The sequence below is a fragment of the Chelmon rostratus genome, chromosome 4 (assembly GCF_017976325.1).
Source record: "Chelmon rostratus isolate fCheRos1 chromosome 4, fCheRos1.pri, whole genome shotgun sequence".
NCBI classification, from domain to species: domain Eukaryota; kingdom Metazoa; phylum Chordata; class Actinopteri; order Chaetodontiformes; family Chaetodontidae; genus Chelmon; species Chelmon rostratus.
The window spans coordinates 5879836-5901471 of record NC_055661.1 but is presented as its reverse complement, the minus strand read 5'-3'; the positions used below and the strand labels follow the sequence as shown (position 1 = coordinate 5901471).

The 21636-nt window shown below is 42.1% G+C and overlaps 1 protein-coding gene across 1 annotated transcript in view; it reads left to right on the top strand.

Annotated features, from left to right (window-relative positions):
- Positions 1 to 21636, top strand: part of LOC121605365 (carboxyl-terminal PDZ ligand of neuronal nitric oxide synthase protein-like) — a 177660-nt gene that overhangs the window by 108989 nt on the left and 47035 nt on the right. Inside the window, exons 7-8 of the mRNA XM_041935249.1 lie at positions 3982 to 4151; positions 19250 to 19411. Coding sequence (XP_041791183.1) covers positions 3982 to 4151; positions 19250 to 19411 — 332 coding nt within the window. The remainder of the gene's footprint in view (positions 1 to 3981; positions 4152 to 19249; positions 19412 to 21636) is intronic.

The following is a 21636-nucleotide window of genomic DNA, read 5'->3' as shown; positions in this document are numbered from 1 at the left end:
CACACTCATACACTCGCTGTCATGGCGTGTTAAGCAACACAAGAGCCGTCACGCACAGCCAATGAGCTTATCTGGAGAACTAATTATCATGGCAGTGAAAGGAGAAGGGGTAGAAGAGTGGGAGATAGCGGATTAGAGAAACGGAAAGCTGGATGAAAGCACGGCTAGTGGAGGGGAGGAGGAAGAAGAGATGGATATTAGAGGGAAAAGGGAACTTGGGTTCGTGGAGGACGAGAGGAGCAAGAAAAGATGAAATGTAGACGTGAATTAGAGAGGAGGAGAGGGGCTGGGGAAGAAGGCTGAGCAGCAGGAAGTCAGAAGAAAAGGAGACACACAAAGTACAGAACAAGTGAAGATTTGTTCTCAGAAGTATTTGCAGTATTTCAGAACACTTGTATAAAATAATGCAACATATAATGAACAATATAATCGTATTAACAAACGAGTAGCTATGTAAAAAATGGCTTACATCACAGGAACTAATAAAGCCCACTCAATAGAAAACAGTGCCAAACAGTGCCACAGGCAGCAATTCACTCATAACTAAGTGTGCTCGTATTCTGAATAAAAAACCAAACTATTTAGACTCATTCAGTTTGATTTTTAGACTTAGCTTTCTATACAGAGGAGGTTTGCCGCAAAAAAACAGGATAATTGCTGCATTTTCCAATGCCGTGTCACTTGTTCAAGTAATTTTCTAAATGCCAGTTGCTTAAATGAGGCAGATCATTTCACTTTAGTATTATGTTGTTATAGCTTGCTATAGATTGCTCAGGAGCAACACAAATGGGCTCTTTGAATGTGTGTTCGAGTTAGCATTATAAGAGTCCATTAGTGTTGCTCAGGAGAACACCTAGCCAAACAGAAAATAGATTTAAAAACAAAAGTGCTCGTGCTCTCAGATGCGTACCACATAACCCTGATGTCTGTGATTCAATCTCTGCCCGTGATTCTTGTCTATCTTAACTAATTACAGTCAAAAAAAGGCAAAAATACCCAAACACCTTATTTACCTTCTTTATGTGCACTCTCATTGACTTTCATTGAGTGCACATAAAGAAGGTAAATGATACGTTGGTAAGGTTAGGCATGAGGAGTGAGATGGTTAGGGTGACATGTAAGGGTGTGAACCAATCAGAGGCAGAGTAGGGGCAGGTCTTCACCAAATGTAGGTGGGGTAAAAAATGTACTGAATATAGAGACTTGTAAAACATGATTCCTTTAACTGTTTGTTTGTTTAGGTCCAAATTTTTTCTAATATTGTCAAAAGATGTTTAAAAGAACAGGTTGAAATGATTTGTTCAGTTGGATATATTTAGTATTAAACTCAAGAAGTGGGTCAGTTCTGCAGCTAACGAGACATTAATCATGTTGCACTTTTTTGTAATTGATGTCCTGCGTCTAAAACAATTAATATTAAGTCTGAAAGCTGGTCCTGAGCTGTTCTATTTGAGTCTTCTCATGTAGGTCACATAAAGTAAAGCCCAGGGGTTCACCTTTTCCCTATTTGTATGTGCCGTGTTTCTTCTAGCCATTTAATTCATGACAGCTTTCACCTGAGAACACAAGTGAAGGCAGAGAAGAGAAGTGAAGGCAGAGAGGAAAAGGAAGCGGGAAGGGCAGGACAGCACAGCACTTAGCTGGTCAGAAATGAGGAGGAAGAGGAGCAGTAATGGAGAGAGAGGTGAGGGTAGTGCTGGCAGCAGGTTATCAAGCATGAGATTTGTGAGGGGGGGGTTGAGGGTGGAGGTGGGACGGACAGTGGAGGTGAGCAGTTGAAGGAGAGGATGAAGAGGAAGAGGACACTGCAGCAGGGCCGGCAGTGGAGATCAAACAGACTTGTGGTTTAAACATGATGAGACATGATGTTCTGTTTCCATTATTATGAGGAGCTGCTGCGAGACTCTGCCAACTTCCTGTTCGGGCTGAAAAAATGTTTTTAAAAAGATCAGATTTGTAGTTGTGACCTTGCAGCTGTAACGAGAATAATACCAGGGGTGGAGGAAGAGGAGGGGTACTGCTGTGATCAGGAAATGGAGAGGAATGAAGAGGAACAAGGCACCTCCAGCTTTTCTTTTTTTCTCTTTTTTTCTTTTTATTTTCCATTGCCTTTGCTATTTGTAATTTTTATTGCAACACCCAATTTCTCCAGCTGGGGATTAATAAAGTTTATCTCATCTTAAATTACTTGAAGATTTGGGGGACTCGAGTCACACGACTTGAGTGTGACCACAGCTTCTGTGGTTTTAGTCGATACATTTCCCCGATTTGGACTCTTTTTGATACTTTTTGTTTTGCTTGTAAAGTAAAGTAGTGTGTCGCCACGATGAATCTAGCTCCTGTGTGCACCTCTTGTGATTCCACTCTCCGTTGGTTTTCATTTAGCAGGCTTGTTATTGATTGCCACAAAATACCTGGAAGATTTATGAGGTGTAAGCAGGCTGCAACAGTTTCAAGTTGAAAATAAACCTCGTTACCACTGTTTTAACTGATTTCATTTGGGAAACTGGGGTACATCATGGGAATTTCTTGTCCCGTGACTTGCTTGACCTGAGCAATCAGTTGACTTGTCTTGCTCGATTTATAGCCGGGACTCGACTGGATTTGACCTGCTTGATTCTCACCACAGTAACTTTGGGCTTGCTTGACACTTGAGGGTGAAGACTTGCACATGTGTGACTCACTCCCGCCTCTGCCTACATGTTGGTAATTGCTCAGTATTTTGAGATTTTGCTCTTTCATTTCTTTTTAATGAAACTTGCTGTATGAGGCTGTTTGAGAGGCAGCCTTGAGTAAATATGAGTAACTGCCATCTATTCTTGGTAGAAATAGCTTTTTCACTTAAGTGGGGACGGCCCCAGTAGCTCCAAGTGCGACCACATATTTTTAGTGCAGTCACGTCGCCTGGAAGCAAATGCAATTCTTTCCCGTGGGCAGTTGTCAAAAACTACAGATCACAAGCAAGTAAAATATTAACTAGAACACTGGCACCTACACTTCCCATTATACAATTTTGAATTCGGTGAAGTTATGATCCACAGCCAGCAACTTCAGGTTTTGTTGTCAGGGGAAGGAACAGCTGTGACAAACAGTGTTACAGTCGTGTTCTGGTCAATTCCCCGTTGAGGCAAATCAAATACGCTTGAAACAGTAAACTATTCAAGAAAATTCACACAGCCGAGGCAAAGATAATCTTCAGACTCTGAGCTTTTCAACTCCCATTTACTCAAATCAACCTTTAGCCAGACTTTGTTGTGTTGAATATTTAAAAATGTTGGATCAAGTTTTGTAGATTAAATATATGTGTGTGTGTGTGTGTGTGTGTCAACATGCATTTAATTTACACTCTTCAAGTGTTTCAAAGCTTGTACCACTGCTGTGGTGCAGATTGTAGCAGCTTTTGACAGTGTGTTGTACTGAACCGAACTGGATGCTTCACAATTTCATTACACAAGTAAGAAAGGCAGGAGAAGAGTAAGAGTGCTCCTCACAAACTGTTTTGTTGCAGCGTGCATTGATTTTGTCTCACACGCGAGCAATATTATTGATTGTTAATGATATCTGCCTCAGCGAAAGGCAGTCTGTATCCAGCTTGGTCCAGTTTGTCCCATTAAAATTGTATTAACAGTAATGTGAATGCTCAGAACACAAAATGGAAACTCCCATTAAAGAAGAGAGTGCTGGCAGGGTTGCGTTATATTTAGGCTTTGCAGTATATAATAGCTCTTTGTGTGATAATAATGGGACTAACTTCGCTGTTTATTAGCTAACTGAACAGCAGTAGCAGTGTATATTTAGTCTACACTCTTATAGATGTAGTCATACATACAGTATGCTGTGTTTCTGTGAATAATGTTTCTTACTTGAGTGCATTTATGTGTGTCCGCCCATGTGTGCGTGTGTACATGCTCATGCCCGCATGTGTGTATGCAGGTGTGCGTGCTTATCCACCTGTGTGTGTGTGTACTTTCCTCGGCTCAGCTCGGGAGCTAACAGGCGCGGAGAAGACGGCGTCCGTCACCGAGGAGACGGACATCGATGCGGAGGACGTGAGCCAGGTGCTGGCAGCGGAGGAGTCAAACCTCAACAGAGGAGTGACCGATCTGGACGCCACAGCCAAGACCCCTGACGTCAACCACTCGGAGAGCAAGGTAAATCAGCCCACGTTTGCATACAGTGTGTGTGTTTCTATACCTCGGACCAGCAGCGGCTTATGTCAGATCACACATGGAGAAAGTGGCCTTTTTCCATGTGTGGCAGTGCAGTGGACTATTGGCTGGAGAACAATACACACTTGGAAATGTTAGTTATTTCAGAGTGTAGTTTGGGAATGGTTTGGTGAGATATTAGAGTTTTGGCAATAACTTCTCTAAAAGTTTGGCTGCTTGCGTCATGTGTTGATATTGTTTACCCTGGACCAATATCACTGGTTCTAAATTGGATTATATTATCAATTGCTCCATTAAAAAGTGCAATGATCAGTCAAATTACTAAACGCTCTTTGGATTTTACACATTTTTAGCCGAAATATTCAAAAAGCAAACTTTCATAATGGGCTTAATGTGTAAGATCGCATACATCAAGAAAGTCTTTTTTGGCTTTCCTAGTTCCTTCATCACGGTCTTTTCCACCAGTTTGGTTTGGAAGCTGTGGTTACTGGGCCTTGATTTTAGTAGATGCCAGACATTCGTCAGACCAGAAAAAATAGCTTTGTGTCAATACACAGTTTTTAATTGATCATTATCTTGTGTCCTTTATTAACTATGGACAATTTTTGACAAGTAATGTTAGCTTTCATGTACTCACATGTGGCTTTAACAATATAAAGCATGGTTCTGAAATGCATTGTTTGGATCTGTTTACATTAGTTTGACTGGGTGTCAACGTGTTGATCAAAGGCCAAAGGCCAGCTAGAAAAGATGAACGTGGTTTAGACAGGCACTTGGCTTGAGTGGGATGTACATCTTTGAAAGTGTTATGTTAATGTTTTGAGGATGGCTTTCTGAATGAAGGGTGTAACGAGGCCCAGGTTAAGGCACAAGCCATGAACCGTAACATACCTGGTTCACATCCAGCATCTCTCTCTCCCCTGATGTCTTCTGATTTGTTTAATGTCAGTTCTCTAATAAAACAGAAAATGGCTCAAAAAGCAAAAAAAAAGTAAAAATGTGAGAAATGTTCATGTTAGAATTGGGGGTCAGGGTTGAGAGAGAAATGAAAGATCCACACCAGAACAACTCTAAAAATATATCTGTGCATCAAAATGTCATGTCAGACATCTGGCAGGAAATCAAATATCTGTTCAGTCGCTCAGGCTGACCCCTTGAGTAACGATTGATATCAAAAGTTTGCACATGTCTTCAGATTTTCTAGCTTCATGTCTTTGGGGCTCCCCTATTTACATTCCTCGAGGCTTGAAATGGAAAACTTTTTCAGGAGTATTTGCGCCTGCATAAACCACGAGCGAACTCAAGTTAACACCAAGTGTACTTGTGTTCAGAAGCTGTCATCAGTATGTAGGCAGCTGAGCTCTACGCCTGCTGGGCTAGCTGTGCAGTTTATGTGTTTGTTTTCGTGCGGCCTCATAGTGTTAGCAATTTGATACAGCCCAGTCAGACTGTCTGCTCTCTGGCCTGCGGAAACCCACCACCAGCTGTCTGTGCACAGCCAGAGAAAAGCTCTGTGGCCTCTCTGAAGGTGTGTGAGCGTGGTTCAGCAGCGTTGCAGTTTACTGGGATTTATGGGTTTTTGATCGAGGCATCAGTGGGAGGACAACGCTGTATGAGGGCAGCGAGGGGGTGCGGGGTGATGTTTCTTACACTGCTCTTTGCCTTGAGACCTTTGGCTCTGCATCAAGTTGGCAACAATGGTGGATCGTAATCATTTTATTCTGTTTTTATTTTTTATTACTTCCCACCGCCCGGCCTTGCTGAGTGAGGGAGGACAGTAGTATTCACGAGGGAGTGCCTCGACAGGCTCCATGTGTTGTTTTGCATTTTTTTTTTTACATTTTTTTGAACATTTTCTTCAATTTACAGTCCATTTAGAGAAATAACTACTTCTCGTAGTTGCAAAATGTTCACACTGAAAACATCTGCAAACTATCCACTGTTAATGTATGTCAGTGGTTTCCCTACAATGTCCACTTCTTGCAACTTAGGTGTGGTTGACAAGCTCATCCACAGCCCTTCTCTAATTGCTAGTGTGTTTTAGTAGCATGATATTCTCTGTATGCTTCAGATAAAGTGGTTATTTGATTGTCTAACAGCGACTGAAACATCCTGCTTCCAGTAGCTTTTGTACCTTTCTGAATAGACAATGATGATGACGCCCACTTGGCAGCTATTGGCCAGCTGTGCAGAGGTGAAAGAAGAAAGAAGTTGTTGAGCTTCCTCTTAAGCTGTCTGTCTGTTTTCACTCTGACATATCAGGCATTCAGTGTCACGCAGCTCCGCTGTTTGCCCCGCCTACGAGTGAACAGGTATCATAGATGCATTTGGAAAGGTGAGGACAGCACGTTTGATGATCTCGTTTTTTGGAAGCAGACTGAAGCATCAAACCAACCGCTGTCTTTGTACATCAATTGCGTTTCCTCCACAAAAGCCTTTTTTCCATCAAGGTATTTTAATGCACAGTTTGAAATGTTGCATTTTAAAAGGTTGGTAGAAAGAGCAAAATTTGAAAATTTTGCAATTTTCTTTTTTTAAAAAGGGGGGGGGTTACTTTTTTTGACAAAGAGTTGATGTGAGATGAGATAAATAAAAAAAATCTGAAGTTTTCTCCTTTTTTCTCTCATAGATGATCAATCTAACTGGTTTTGTCTTGCCTTCTTTTTCTTCTTTGAGGTTTATTGGCGGTTGGCCAATACTGGGTTTGTTTCTCTATTAACAAACCAGTCATGACTGATGGGAATTGATGCACAAAGCTTCATCACCTGGCAAAAGAGCTGTGGCCTGAAAAGTTGCCAAAAGTTGGACAAAGTTGCAGCATTAGCCAAACTCGTTAAGCCAAGCAATTATCTCAGGGGGCATAAGCAACCCTGCATTATTAATGCTCTCTGCTGGTCAGATTGTCACAGACACCAAAACTAATTCAAAAGAAAGGTTTTGTTTGTCAGTTCTTCTTGTTCTTCTTCACCTTGCAGTGAAAAGTGTCATAAATCAGGAAAAGCCCCAGTCTGTAGTTAACTCTCGGGGTAATTAGTTGTTTCTTTGGGCGCTCTCAGTTAATGGTAAATAATTAACCAGACAAGGTGTTAGGCAACACTCCAGGCCAGAGTGTGTGAAAAGTTTCACCAGTACCCAAATGGACTTTTTGACACCTTAGGCTCCAACATACCTGTTAGCTCACCGCATGGAGACCCACCAGAGCAAGACTTCGAGACCTATTTTACGTCCCAGCTCGAAGTTACAAAACCAAGTCATTCATCTGTTTAACAGTCCTTGGGTCCCATTAACGTTGGAGTTATGAGACCTTTCATTACAGCCCCTGATTGAAAGCAACACGGCGTGAAATCACTGAAACAACGAGCTCTCAGGGACGACCTCTATTCTCAGGTCATTGGAGGAAATGTGTTTTGCAGTTTGTGGAGCTGCTTCTGCATGTCCATGTACTGAGCGTATTCTTCTCAGTTTTTTTTCTTCAACACATTTGTCACTCTTAACAGCGTGACAGATTAAATGGGAATGTGCGGGAACAACTGGGGGGAAAGAAACATTGAATAAGATGTGTGTGCATCTGGATGCCTTAACGTCAGTGCCCATGTGGATGCTTTTTTTATTACACGACCGTGTGTGTATTTTCCCGAGCGGAGGGATTTGATTCACTACAGGGTTCCTCTGGAAGCTCATGAAAGGGAAAGCAGCCTGTGAGTGTTAAAGTTCATTCTCTTCCTGTCAGCTCCCGTTAGACTGACAAATCCCTCGACGAGCTGCGTTCAAACGACCCCCGGGGACTCGCGGAGCACACATCAATCCCACCTTGGGCTTTGTGTCTATGAGGTTGAGCCAGGACGTTCACTTTAAAAGGCTTGCCTCTGATAGAGCATTACTAGAGGACAAATTGGACAGACAAAAGTCACAGTTCAGAGCTAACTGCATTTTACACATTTCAAGAAGCCGCGCTTATGTTTTTGGCAGAGACAGATGCTCATTGATGGTTTCAGGCTGTGCCTGAAACAAAATGTCAAGATGATTTCGAAGGCTTAAAGCAGGATCCCTCTCTTACATCAATCTTATGTTTATAAGCTCTCGTTCAGATATAGGAGATCGGCGCAGAATGTTCAGTATTAGCTGTTGTTTTCTTTGCGTGTCAATCAGACAGAGAGAGAGGAGATGTGCGTGAGCGTTCGTATGTGCGTGTGTGCTTTAAAGTGAGGTTGTACAACAAATGCTTTGATAGAGGTTTTGCCCGTGGCCCACTTTCAGATGCTGCCAGGCAGGTGTAAACACTCTGATCCCTGAGTGTAGCCCTACAGGCAGCACTCCACTGACAGCACTTGTTCTCTTTTTTCTCTCGTCCCATCATTACTGTGCCTCAGTTGTTTTAGACTAAAAATGACTGGCATGACCTAGCATGGATGGACTGCTGAACAGGCCTGCCGGGCACAGGCCTGGGGCCCAAGGGTTCCGGGGCCCCCTGGGCCTGATCCTCTGTGTAAAGTGATTGTTAGAATTTCATGCTAGGAAGTCACACAGTTCACTGACACGTTAGCATGTTCTGAGTGTGTTTTGGAAATGCTTTTTTTATGGATCACTAACCTCCAAACAAACTGTTGATGATGAATGTAACAACAGAAATGTAATCTCATATTAACAACAGGGAATCAACAGACTGTGTTCACTTTCCAGTTAATTAATCAAAACTGATTTCTACTGTAACTCTGAGGCTGATTTAGTTAACAGCAGGTCATCTGAACATACAAATCTGGGAAATTTGTCTTCATTCTTCTAAAATCACAGCACGTCACCTTGTTTTTGTTCATTTGTCCTTGTTCATTACAGCCACACCGCATACTGAGACTATAGTTTCATTAATATGCAGTAAAATTAGTAAAGACTTTTAAATGAGAACAGCAACAAAGTGTTTAGTTTATCTGTGCAGAGGAGAGTTGGTGGAGATCTGTGGTGGCAGAAAGCTCTCTCAGGACAGCCTCTTCTCATAAATACTAAGTAATAAGTTCAGATGCAGCTTTTGAGCATTTCACCTGTAAAACGTCACTGAAAGCAGAAGATTGAAAGATATAATCTGTCCATACGGTCATTGTTTGATCATTGAGACTCAAGTCCAGACCCTGGTCCAGTGTGAAGTTCACACCTTTAGTCCCACTATGAAGAATAGTTATTCATTATTTCTTTAGTTGGAATCATATGAATTGTATTCGAGCAATTGGTATGCAAAGAGAAAACTGACATTAAAATTCTAGAGATGTACTGCATCACTATAAATCACCCTCCAAGCCTGAGCACAGTGCATTACAGAGCGTTAGCACCAAAATGTGAACTGTTAAAGCTTAGATAGTCTTTGTTTTTATCCAGTGAGGCTGTCAACATCCTGAATGTGGCTTTCACACCTGTGATTACTCACCTGGCCTCAGGACAAGTGTGTGACGATGACATGAAGACTTGTGTAGGAAGGGGGTTGGAGGTGTGTGGAGGAGGCTGAGTTAAGCATGAGCAGGTAGAAATCACAGTTTTCCTGTTTGTGTGACTTGGCAATGGCTGTGTTGATGCACATCACACAGCCATCAGTCTAAAAACAGATGCTGCAGTGCCAGGAAGATTAACAAGAGGTTAGGCATGGGACACCATCCTTCAGTGCAATCAATGTGGTTTTGCAGTTTGCTCACACAATTCACAGAAGTTGAATGTGACTATGAATTGGAGAAAGAATGGCTAAAAAGGCACCAGTATGTCTAAAAGCACGTCAGGATTATACCAAGTGTATCCAGAGGAAGAAAATTGTAGATATTCAAAACAAACATGATCATAAATATATGCAGGAAACTCATTTTTTTGCCTCATACGTTGCTGCTATTCCAAATAAATGATAATATGTGCAGACTAATTGGGAGGTCTTGCCACAAATCTGAAAAATCAATAACATTGGCTCTGCTCCTCAGTCAGATGAGATAAAGACATGTTTTTGAAATCATTAAATGTTTTGTACTATAAAGTCAGATGGCTGAAATGCCCCAAATCAACCAAATGTCTCTGAAATGAATAACTAAAATTGAACTGAATACTTACTGTGACATCATATACATAAAATCGGCATTCAGTGATAGATTAAATGTTTTAACACCTTAGACATGTGGGTTAGGCCTTATCGTGGAAGCAAGAGGCTCAAGTGCAGAGCGAACAGGGCAGATAACAGCAACTGAAACTATGACAGAATGTGTCTAATTGCTGGTTGTTAGTTCTCGCTCTGGTTGTAAGTGACTCATGCAAAACAAAAACAGGAAGTACTTTTTCAAGTCTTACTGCCAAAATATTGGCTTTTGTCTTTTGAAACATGAAAATGCAAAATGTTTGTTTTGGTTTGGATCTCTCAGTGATTTAAGGTATATATACAACATACAGCATCTTGTCTTTTACCACAATCAGCACAGCAGATAAAACATTCTGCAAAAACTGTCACACAGGTGAAAACATAAAACTAGTTGAGCCCTGTTTGAGATGCTTTATTCCCATTAAATAAATAATAGGATTCATCCAGATTTACCTTATTTACCTTATTTGACGCTCATCCACTGATCCACAGAACCGATCATCCACTACACCGGAGGCAATGCACTTTTCAGCGTAGTGGGAGATATGTTGTGTCCAACACATTCGCATGATGTGGAAAACCCACGTAGGACAGAAAATGTTATTCAAAGCAGATTATTTTTAGGATTTAAAAAAAAAAAAGTCTGGAGAGGATCTTTTAAAGTAGACTCAGTCTGGTCAGAGGCGCCGGTCGACAGTCTCCCTCTCCTTTCCATCCTTTTATCCACAGCCAGCTAACAACATCCATTTCTCCTCAGCCCAAACTCTTGAACGCCATCTTTTGCCTCAGGGACACACACGAACACGCACACGCACACACACACACTTGGCCTTTTTCTCCGGTTGTCTCCTGAGCAGCCTCTACAGGACAGAGACTTATCGTTTCAATACTCTTCACACACAAGCAGGTAATAAAAAGGCAGCCTCTCAACTTTTCACTGACTGTAAACTCAATGGGTTTGTCTGAGAATATTGCCTGACCCATCTATATTGAAGAGACAAGGTCCAAGTTTTTCCCTGCTGGGTTGCTTCTTGCGCGGTCTGATGATTTGATTTCTAAGTGTGCGTGCGTGCGTGCGTGCGTGCGTGCGTGCGTGCGTGCGTGCGTGCGTGTGTGTTTATGTGTGTGTGTGCATGCGTGGCGTGGAGTCACAACAGCAGCAGCCAAAATCCCGCCATACTACAGACATGTAGCATCTCCTCGCTCTTGCTCTGTGTGTTTTCTGTTCACCTGCTTTCATACATACATATCTGATGATGTTACAGTCTGTTGCCCTGGTTTCATCCCATGTCGGAGACCATGAGAAGCTTAAAGCAGTGTCTCTTTGACCTGAGGCAGAGCTGAGTCAGTCCAGGGTTGATCAGGATTTTCGCAGGTTTGAATCAGCCTAGCCTTTGTTTTATGAAAGTCAATCCAAGTATTGTCTGGGGTTTTTTGAGTTCTCCAAGGATTTGAGCCAGTGGATAACACACACGCACTCTTACTTTGCTTTTTGCTTTGTTTCTCCCCCTCACTCTTTCTCTCTCTGTACCTCTATCGCTTGCCTTTCCACTCCATTAACCTGCATTTCATGCTGACATTCAATATCTTTTTCCCCACCCGGCTGTGTTCATGCCGGCAATGTTCGGGTATTCAGTGCAGAAGTCTCTCATAGAAGATTAAGGCAATCATTTGCCGCACTATTTCTCTATTGGAATCCAGAGTAATGAAATCTGTTCAGCTGCTAAACTCTGGGATGCATGGCAGCCTTTAAAGGTAACACAAACGACAGCTTTGAAAACAGGGAGAGTACTAGTGAACTAGTAGGAAAGCAAATAAGATGTAACTAATTTGTCAATCACAAATCGTGGTTTCACTTTTGTAAGACGCCTTATCACAGATGTAAACTGACATTTCCCTGGGTCTTAAACCCAGGATTTCATTAAAAAGAGAGATGGAAACAGAACTTTTCATCTCCCTCTAGCGTTCCCAACTGGTATTATCGTTGGCGCTGGTGTCGTAAAGACAAGCGGATTGCTTTCAGCTCCCTCAGAGCCAGCAGCTACCAATAACACAGGATGCGCTACATTTGCTTCCAAATTTCCATGAAGGAACAATCAACATGACTTTGGAAAGAAGAGCAAAAGAAGCACGTTCAGGAAAGAGGTAACGTGAACAAGTAACTACAGCAGGGGCTGGCCTCAGGACAGAGGCGGGGAGAGTAGAAGAAAACATTCGCAGAAAAAGAGGGAGTTCATTCATTCACTTAATCAATAATGGAGACATGAAATCAGGTAGAAATGGTGTCAGTGGGCCTGGATGGCCTGTCAGCCTTCTGTCCTGGGGGATCGTACCTGATGAGGCTCATAGGGAATGGGTGTCATTATTCTGTAATCATTACATTATGCAATCAACATTTACCTCGTAATGACACAAATAAATGTCGACTGCCAGTTTTAACAAGCACACTTGAACAGTTTAATTTTTGGTCTCTAACAAATTCTCAACTGTTAATACTGTAGTACGTACATACACACACACACACACACACACACACACAGGAACTTGGAATGACATCGTTACTCATCCCTCAACTGTGGTTTAATTAAACACTTGTGAATTACTAATTTCTGAAATGTTCAATCACAGATCCACTTCTATTTACAGATTTGTTTGGTGAAGGATGCTGGAAATACAAACTCACAGGATAGTAATGAGAAGTGGCATCAGGAGGCAGAGTAACAAAAACTTAATTTATTCCAATAAAAAAAAAAAGTATTTTCCAGCCACCAATGGCAGCCTTGACAGCGTTCATGGCATGACCTTAAAGGAGTATAAATAATGCTTTTTGTCACCGTACAGCCTCCTGGCGTTGTTTTTTTCCCCAGCTTATATGTCTCTCCAGTAAGAAGATATAGAACTTCTTCACATAACGAATTTCATTACCAGTTCTGGAAGGTATCCATGCTGGACCGTGATATGCAGTATATGGTTCTAATTAAACTTAGCTAATTAAACCTCCAAATACTCAGTTGCACTGACCTTATTTAACAGCAAAGGGTCAGCCATCCCCAGGCCAAGCCCACACAGACAGATCACAGCCTTGATCCACAGCCCCGAGCCCTGCTCTTTTTCTGTTCTGTTTCTTTTTCTGCTATTTCGGCGTTCCTGGTCGAAAACAGACTCTGATTAATCACCTAGAAACAAAACCAACACAGCCCCAAGTGCTGAGGGCAACACGGAGAACCACAGCTTTAATTACAGGAACATGTAAAGTAATGTCAGCCACTGTGTGACCATATGTTATCATTAAAAAATAACAAGGTAACCGTTAGCTAGGGAGTATCATTTAGAATAACTTGGACAGCAGCAATAGTTGTGGGGGAAGAGCAGCAAAGGCATCTTAGATGATTGATGAATCATTTTTTCTCTATTATAGATGTTCTATAATAAGCTCCGTGACTCTAGTCTCTAGATTGTGCATTACTGGCCTGTTCACACTGGGAGGTCCAAAGCCAAAGACATGATTTGCTTTTCTCTAAATATCTTTTTATTTTCTTTGAGACCTTAGAAGACCAAAATTTGCCCTGAGCAAATATACCATCGTTTGAATAATGTAAAACTCTTCCCACAATGTTAAGAAAAAAATATTTCTTGGTGATAATCTATGGTCCTAAAGAGATCCTGATGTCAATGAGACAACTTTGTCAAATACAGGTTATACAGATGTTCTGTTTCTGTAGAGTATGTAAGAGAAAATAACATCATTATTAGCATCTTATTTTAGAAAATGCCTAACCTGATCGCGGGGTTACCTCTACTGATGCCCTGAAGAGACCAGAGTGTAGACCGGTTCCTCCTTACACATCCAGCAGATACAGAGCAACATTAGCATTCATTTGGAGTTGTGCGTCTGCGTATATCTGTCTCTTCAGCTGCTAAATGCTCTGCTTTGTTCACCTGCTGCTGGCTTTCTTCCTATTATTCCTGCAGTGCTCTGACTGTGGAAAGTGTTCTCATCATGCCTGGCTCGCCCCCATGTTAAAGAAGGCACAACTAAAGTCACAGATGTCAAGATAAGTCACAGATGTCAAGATGGCAGGAGTGCCTGCTCCCATCACTGAGCTCCCCCCTGTGTTCTGTTCTATTCTATTAACTGATTTCATAGAAACAGGACCACTTAACCCAACGGTGTCAAAGCATGTTCACCCTGACAAGACCCTCTCCACTCCTTTTACTGCTTATAATGAGTGTTACAGTTGATGGTATGATCTGATATCACAGGCAGCAGAATGATCTCTCAGGATTTTTCCTCAAGAGCCTTCATAAAGTTGTAAAAGTGAAGCTAGGGCTGTGAGCAGTGAAGGAAGCCAGACCCCGTCTAACCTCTTGGTGTTTTATTGCTTGTGTGTGCGTGTGTGTGTGTGTGTGTGTATGTGTGTGTGTGTGTGTGTGGGAGGGGACAGTCTGTTTGACAGACAGAGAGCAGCTAGTGTAATCACAGCTGGAGGAAGAGAAATAAAGACTTCCTTTATCCCATGCCGTCTATCTTTAGTTTCCTTTTTTAAAGCCCTGTCTTTCTTCCCTGGTTTCCTCCTCACCTCTCTCTCTCCCTCAGTGAGTATAACAAAAGGCCAGAAGGTAAAGAACACTCCAGCTGCCTGCTAAGAACCTGTATTAGCATGTGTATGTGTGGGAATTAGATGGTTACAGCAGAACTTCCCTCTGGCGTGCCGGACTTAAGCAGTTATCATGAGGAATTTAAGCGGCAGGCTGTTTTCCTCCATCCTCTTTAACTCCCCTGCTCAGTTTGAATATGCTGTCTCCTGTAATTGGCTTTCACCGTGGTAAACACGTTCAGGATTCAGTGTACAGGGATGGATTGTCTCTCATTCTGTCCTGCAAACACAGTACAGAGAGGCTAAACAGTGTTTGAATATGCAAGTCTTCACTCAGCAAACTGCTTACTGTGTGTTGGAAAGTGTGTGTGTGGGAGAGAGAGAGAGTGAGGGTGTGGGCGTACGTGTGCATTCTTATTGGATTCACTGCTTGTCTTCACTTTTTGTCTGAAAAGGAAAATTGATCATTGCGGATCATTTCTGTTCCTCCATCCATCATCTCAGTTGATTCAGTCAGGCATCTGTCCTGCATGAAATCTCAAAGTTGATCAAGTTTGAAAAAATGATGGGTCTCATCACTACTGAGGCACTTTTTTTATGAATGGACTTTTTATTTCCCAGTACCCATACACAAAAGGATTACAAACGTGGTGTTTCTCAGTCATCTTCATCCACTGCACACCTCAAACACCCACATCCTCCTGGCCTTGTGACATTTTGTCATACACTGCAATCCTTTGCAGCTCAGTCATCTCCAGGAACTCCAGGCATCACGCAGCTCTTGACGATAATTTGCCGTCCAATCTTCAGTGTTTGGGTATTTTTGAAATTGCAGTGATTGGCTCGAAGGGATGCTGTAATTACAGGTCAACACAAGGTGACACATTTCAGTCTAAAATTCTCTTAGGCCCAGAACACAGACACAGAAGCACATGATCATCACATTGAATTTATGGTTTTTGTCCACCTGACAAATCTAAGCCCAATTTTCAGGCGCCTTCTAGTTCTGGGCAGGTTTTAAAGGGCCTGGTTCCAGACTTCTTCTCTCTGCTGTGTGGGCCGGTGGCACATAGGCAGGGCTGCACAAAACCTTTTTAGTCAGGAACTCAGGTGAGTGCCAGGAGATGGTGTTTGGTACGCACTCCGTACATAGCATGGTCTTAATAAACACAATAACCCTAACCCTAGATGATGAAGATGCACCTCCCCATCCCTGGTTGAGGCTCAGATTAGCTGTCTGCATCCACAGGTCAACAGCTGGCTTATGGTCAAATGTCACATTGCCACATTTGGACGCTGAGTCGGCTGTTAGTTGTCATTCTCAGTGGGTTCATCACTGTTATGCTGCCAGTACAGTTTGCTGCTTGAGAACTACGTGTTGAACAATTAGATGGCTTCAGAGCTTAATTTCCGACATGGTCGAACAATATGTCCTACAAACCACTTCTGATGTCACCAGACCCTCAGTGGCATTTTCACATTTGAAGCAGTCTTTTTTCTTTTTATGTCACAAAATCAGCTTTTCTTCTTTCCACATGTGATGCTAAATACTTATTGCACCACCAAGAAATGATCAACCAAATACTGTGGAAGGTACTGCACGAATGCACTGGTCAATACGGTTAAGCTACCATGGTCATAAGAGTTGGTGGGAGAAAATAGCAAAAGAGTGTGTGTTCTGTTTTTTTTTTTATTATTTCACAATGGGATTTTTTCTCCGTCTGTGTTGTGTCTTATTCAGCTGCTGCTGACAGTCTGTTTATGTCTGTCTTCCTCTTCAGTTTCTCCTCTCTGTTACTTTCCCTGATGAACCATCTCTTCCAGTTGCTGAACCTTCCCTGATTGCCTGACAAGACTCACCTTTTCACAGCTAAAGCAGCAATCCTGTTAACATCCTTTACAGGCTGAGTGTCGTGTCAGGTGTCCGCAAGTAGTAGTTATGTGTGAAAAAGAGACGAATGATGATGTGTGTCTTTTAACGACGCACTTCAAGAGAAAGTGAGCTAATTTTATGTGATCTTACAAGTTTCTGAGGAGTCTTCACCAACAATTTCTCTCTCTCGCTCTTTTCTGTAACACACAAGCTGGTGCTTTCTTTAAGCACCGTCTGGTGACACACTGACAATGATGCTCACACACACACACACATAGAGAGAGAGCCACTACAGACTTCTGCCTTGCTATTCGTTATTTGATGACACCAAACAACTTGACAACTTGGATAATTTCCTCTCATTAACCTAAAAGATCCCGCACAGACAGGCCATCAGTCACATATCCCTCTTGTGGAGAGAGTGTCTGTGTGTGTGTGTGTGTGTGTGTGTGTGTGTGTGTGCGTGCATCATTGTCTGTGTGTCACCAGAAGGTGTTTAAGGAGAGACAGATGGTGAAGTGTTTTGGCATAGATTCCTTAAGGTGGGATCAGGTTCAATTTAATCAGGTGTCGACTCATTTGCCGACCCCACCCGGCGTCACGACTCACGTTGAAGCACCTTGTGTCTCCTATTAGCGATGTTACAGTTTGGTAGATTTCGATTCAGTCAGCAAAGGAATTGTTCAGACTTGGCAGCCGCGACGCTGTTTTCAGACGTGCTTGATATCCGGGAACCAGTTGTTGTGGATCTGACTTCTGCAAGCTTGAGAAAACAAGAAATCAGAGGTGACCCCAGCAGAAACTGATAAAGCCGTGGGGTCAATCATGTGTGAAGCAAGCAATGCAAATTCCTTTTGCTTCCATACTTGCCAGCTAGCCAACGTTAGCGCTTCAGTATTATAAAGCAATTGTGCTCGGTTAAATAGATTAACTGTATGCTGTACATTTATCACCACTTTGTCCCCTCTCCGTGATTCTTGTTGCATCAGCTCTTTTGGTGCCTCTTGGATAAGGTCTGGGTTGGACTGGATTTAACTGTCAGAGTTCTTTTAAATCTTGCATCACAAGTCGAGCTCTGCTTCATGTGACAAAAACAAAACATTAATTAGAAAACCCACTTATTATTCCCAACACATGGCTAAAAAGCATTCTGTTTCATTTCTTGCTTCCACGGTCAGTGTCTGACAACAAACTGCCTTACTCTGGACCCATTCTCTGATTTAGCAAATTTGATGGACTGAGGAATAGAATACCCAATTTCCACTTCAAGAGAATCAGTTTATTCCCACTTCATGTGATTCATTTCTTTGTTTGCATCCTGGAAATGCATCTATCACTTCAAGAAGCGTACATCATCTTTATTATTCCCAAATGTAGCTATGGCATTATTTTATCCAGATATGAAACACTTGAAATAACAAGTGTAAATCTGTCCAAGGACCTCTGTAATCTGTTAAATCTGTGGTTTTGTGTCTAAATCTTCCATGTGGAAGATGGACGCTCAACCTGTGTCAGTCACTTTGTAGATGGTGTTGTGTGACAGCGTGCATTGGAGGTTCATGTCCCGCCGTTCTCTGTCCAAACACCCTGACCAGCTGATGTTGTTTGTTAGCAATAGTTTGTGCCACATGTGCTTTTCATGTTCATCAAACAATGGATGATTGAAATACTTTGAGCTTGCACACAACACACCTGTTTTGTCTGTTAGACTGTTAGACTTGTCTGTCTTACGCTACAAATCTGATCGTCCAGTTTGGAACAACCAGATGTTCACATTTGGCTCTTCTCATGTTCAGATGTTGCCAGCTTAGATTTCATAAATACCGTCAAATACCAAATGGGGCAGATGCTTTATTGTAGCCGTGATGTGATTAAGGCACCATAACTGCACAACAAAAAATATTTCTGACTGGTTGAATGATGGTGGGGCCACAGTGTGTGACTGGTTACCAGAGCCTTGAAACAATTAGAATGCTTGATGGTGTTAGATGAAGCAGAACTGAGTCCCAAAGCTCATTATTGTTGGAGAGGAGTGTTTCAGTGCTGCTGATCTGCATTCTCAGCCCCGCTCATTCCATTCTGGTGCAACTAATCAGCAAGTCTACATTTCAAATTCAGATTCTTGTTTTGATGATGGCTTGTTCTCTAAGGCATATTATTGATGCTGTTGCTTGTCCTGATTCTAGTTATTTATTCATTAGTCATTTCTTGTATTTTTTCTGTCTATTTGCATGCTCAACCTCGTAACTTTTGAGAAACTTTTGAGTTTTGAAAACTGATTTTGTAGTTTTTTTTTGTAGTAGCAGAAATAAGTAAAGTGTAAAAGATTTGAATTTGCAATAATATTTCTTTCAAGGCCACAATAAGCTTTGGCCAAACTGTTGTTTTTGTGTTTCACTGAATGATCCAAAATTGCCAACTCTTTTCTTGCTACTTGTTCAATGTTTTAGTTGCTCCAGGTCTCTAATCTTTGACCTCATGTCTCTTTCTCCCCTCTCCTTGCTGTCAGGCGTCAGAGGAGGCCTCTCTGCTGATGTCCAGCCCCAGGATGCTGCTTCCTCAGTCGGGCACGCTGCCACCAGGCGCCCCCCTGTCTGTCCACCACCAGATCCAGCTGCTCCAACAGCAGCTCCAGCAGCAACAGCAGCAGACACAAGTGGCTGTGGCACAGGTGAACCTCACACGCTCCATTGCCTTTAAAACTGTCATATGTTCTGTGATGAATCTGTGATTGAACATGCTTAGCTTTACTGTATGTCATTTTGAGTGTGCAACAATGTAAAAATGGATTTTATACTGTGCAAGTTCCTTTTTTTCTGTGAGATTACAATTCAGATTCATCCAATACCTGCACATAATGTGACAGTCATTACCGTAATGAGGAGTGCTTAGAGCTTGAGTATATATTACCGAGGAAACTTTTGCACCGGCTGTTTTCTTCTCTGCAGTCACACTCTTTAATCTGCTCAAGCACTACTGAATCATTCATTCATGGTCTGTTTCTTTGGCACCTAAAGTTCATCATGGAACAGTTGTTGGCAACATCTGGAGGCAATTTTAAAGTAAATGAAAGGCAAAAAACTGAGAAACTCAGGAAGCATCACAGTACAAACAAAACCCCAGTATGATGACAGTGTAACCCTGGTGTGTTTGGAGTGCGCACTGCACCGGACTTCATCTAAATCTCATTTAAATGCTTCATCACTTGTCAGCAACCAGTTCATATGGTTATTTTTGGCCATGTGTGTTCTGATTAATTTGACATGCAGTTGACACACCAGTCGTAATCTTGTTTTCATGGAAACTGCTGGCGTTTGCTCCTGGTGTTCCACTGTTTTTGAAGAAGGAAATAACAGGAATAACAAGTGATCCAACTACAAATGATGCATTTTCTTTTTAAATAAGCGCTGTGCTGTGGATCTAATTTATGCTAATGTGAAGAGTGGCTCATGTGGACTTTGAAGAGTAACTGATAGACATTCTTCAGTGAGTCTACATTGACATGTCAGCAAAGAAGCTTTAAAGTGTGAAATGGGAGAGCAGATTTGGTGTGGTGGTAGGTGGCACAATGAGAGTTCATTTTCATGATGGCTAGCAGACTAGAGATCGACACCGGCCTGCAATCCAGTCTGGACTTGAAACAAATAGTTAATACCGAGTGCACCCAGCATCAGACATCAATCACCCAGCTTGAGTGGCTGCAGTGGGATAAGTGACTAGTGACGGCAGTGGCTTCAGGCTTATGAGCTGCATGAACATGCACGCACACGTGTGCAGTTTGTCAGCACAGCTGCAACACACCTTCTTTCTGGTGCATGCTCACACACACTTCTGACCCAGAAAATGCCCCCGACAGTTAAATACTGAGATGAATGCAGGGTTCCTGATCAAAGTGCCCGTTCACACTGAACTTAGCTGTTCCTTTGCCTTGACCTGAGCAGCGTTCGACAGACAGCTGCTCCATCTGACAGCTCACACACTCAGAGTGAGCGTGGCCAGACATAAATGGCATTAATTATACCTTGATGAAGCCAGAGGTCACGTCCCGCCGGCAGAGACGCTGGTGCAGATTTTAAAACTGTTTGGCACATGAAGGTAGTATTTCACCTAGTGTGTAATATTTCATGAGTACAGTATGTGCTCCACTGAGGTGGTTCTGCCTGACCTTGGCTCTTTTTGCCATTTAACAAGGTTTCCCTGGTGTAACAGTTGGTCTCCACACAGCATCTAAATTAGTGCCCACTGACACTTCACTTTGTTTCTCTTGAGACTTATTTGTCGAGTGACTCCAACTCTGTGCGTTGCTGTTGCCATCGTCGGAAAGGTCGCAAGATAAATAATTGAAGAGCAAAGAGGACCATAGATTGGCTATATTTTTTTTTTTTGCCTGAAATATTTACTTTTTTCATATGAAATGCTGGATAGTTCTACCTCTTTGGGCTTCAACAGTTCGTAAATGACAAAAATGGGGAAAGTTTCCAGGGTTAAAGCAGCTGTTTAAGTCCTTTATCAAGTGAAAATGCCCACAGTTCACTGGTCCCTGCCTTTAAAAGGTGAGGATTGACTTCTCTGTTATGTGTGTATTATTATAAACTGCATATCTTTGTGCTGATTGGCCTAAACAAGGTATTTGAAGTTGCCACCTCGGCCTGTGGGGACTGATATATATTTTTCACTATTTTCTAACATTTTATTGATGATTAATCAAAACCAAACAACAGACTCAACAGTAGCAATTTATTCGGTGCACCCTGCTGTTAAATACTTAATTCCTTTTCTTATGTTTCTCAATTGAAGTCGGATTTGAATTAATTACTTAGAATTAATAAGAGCCAATTTACTTAATGAATGCAGTCGACAGCAGCTGCAGCTTGGACCGAGACCTTTTCTTCACTG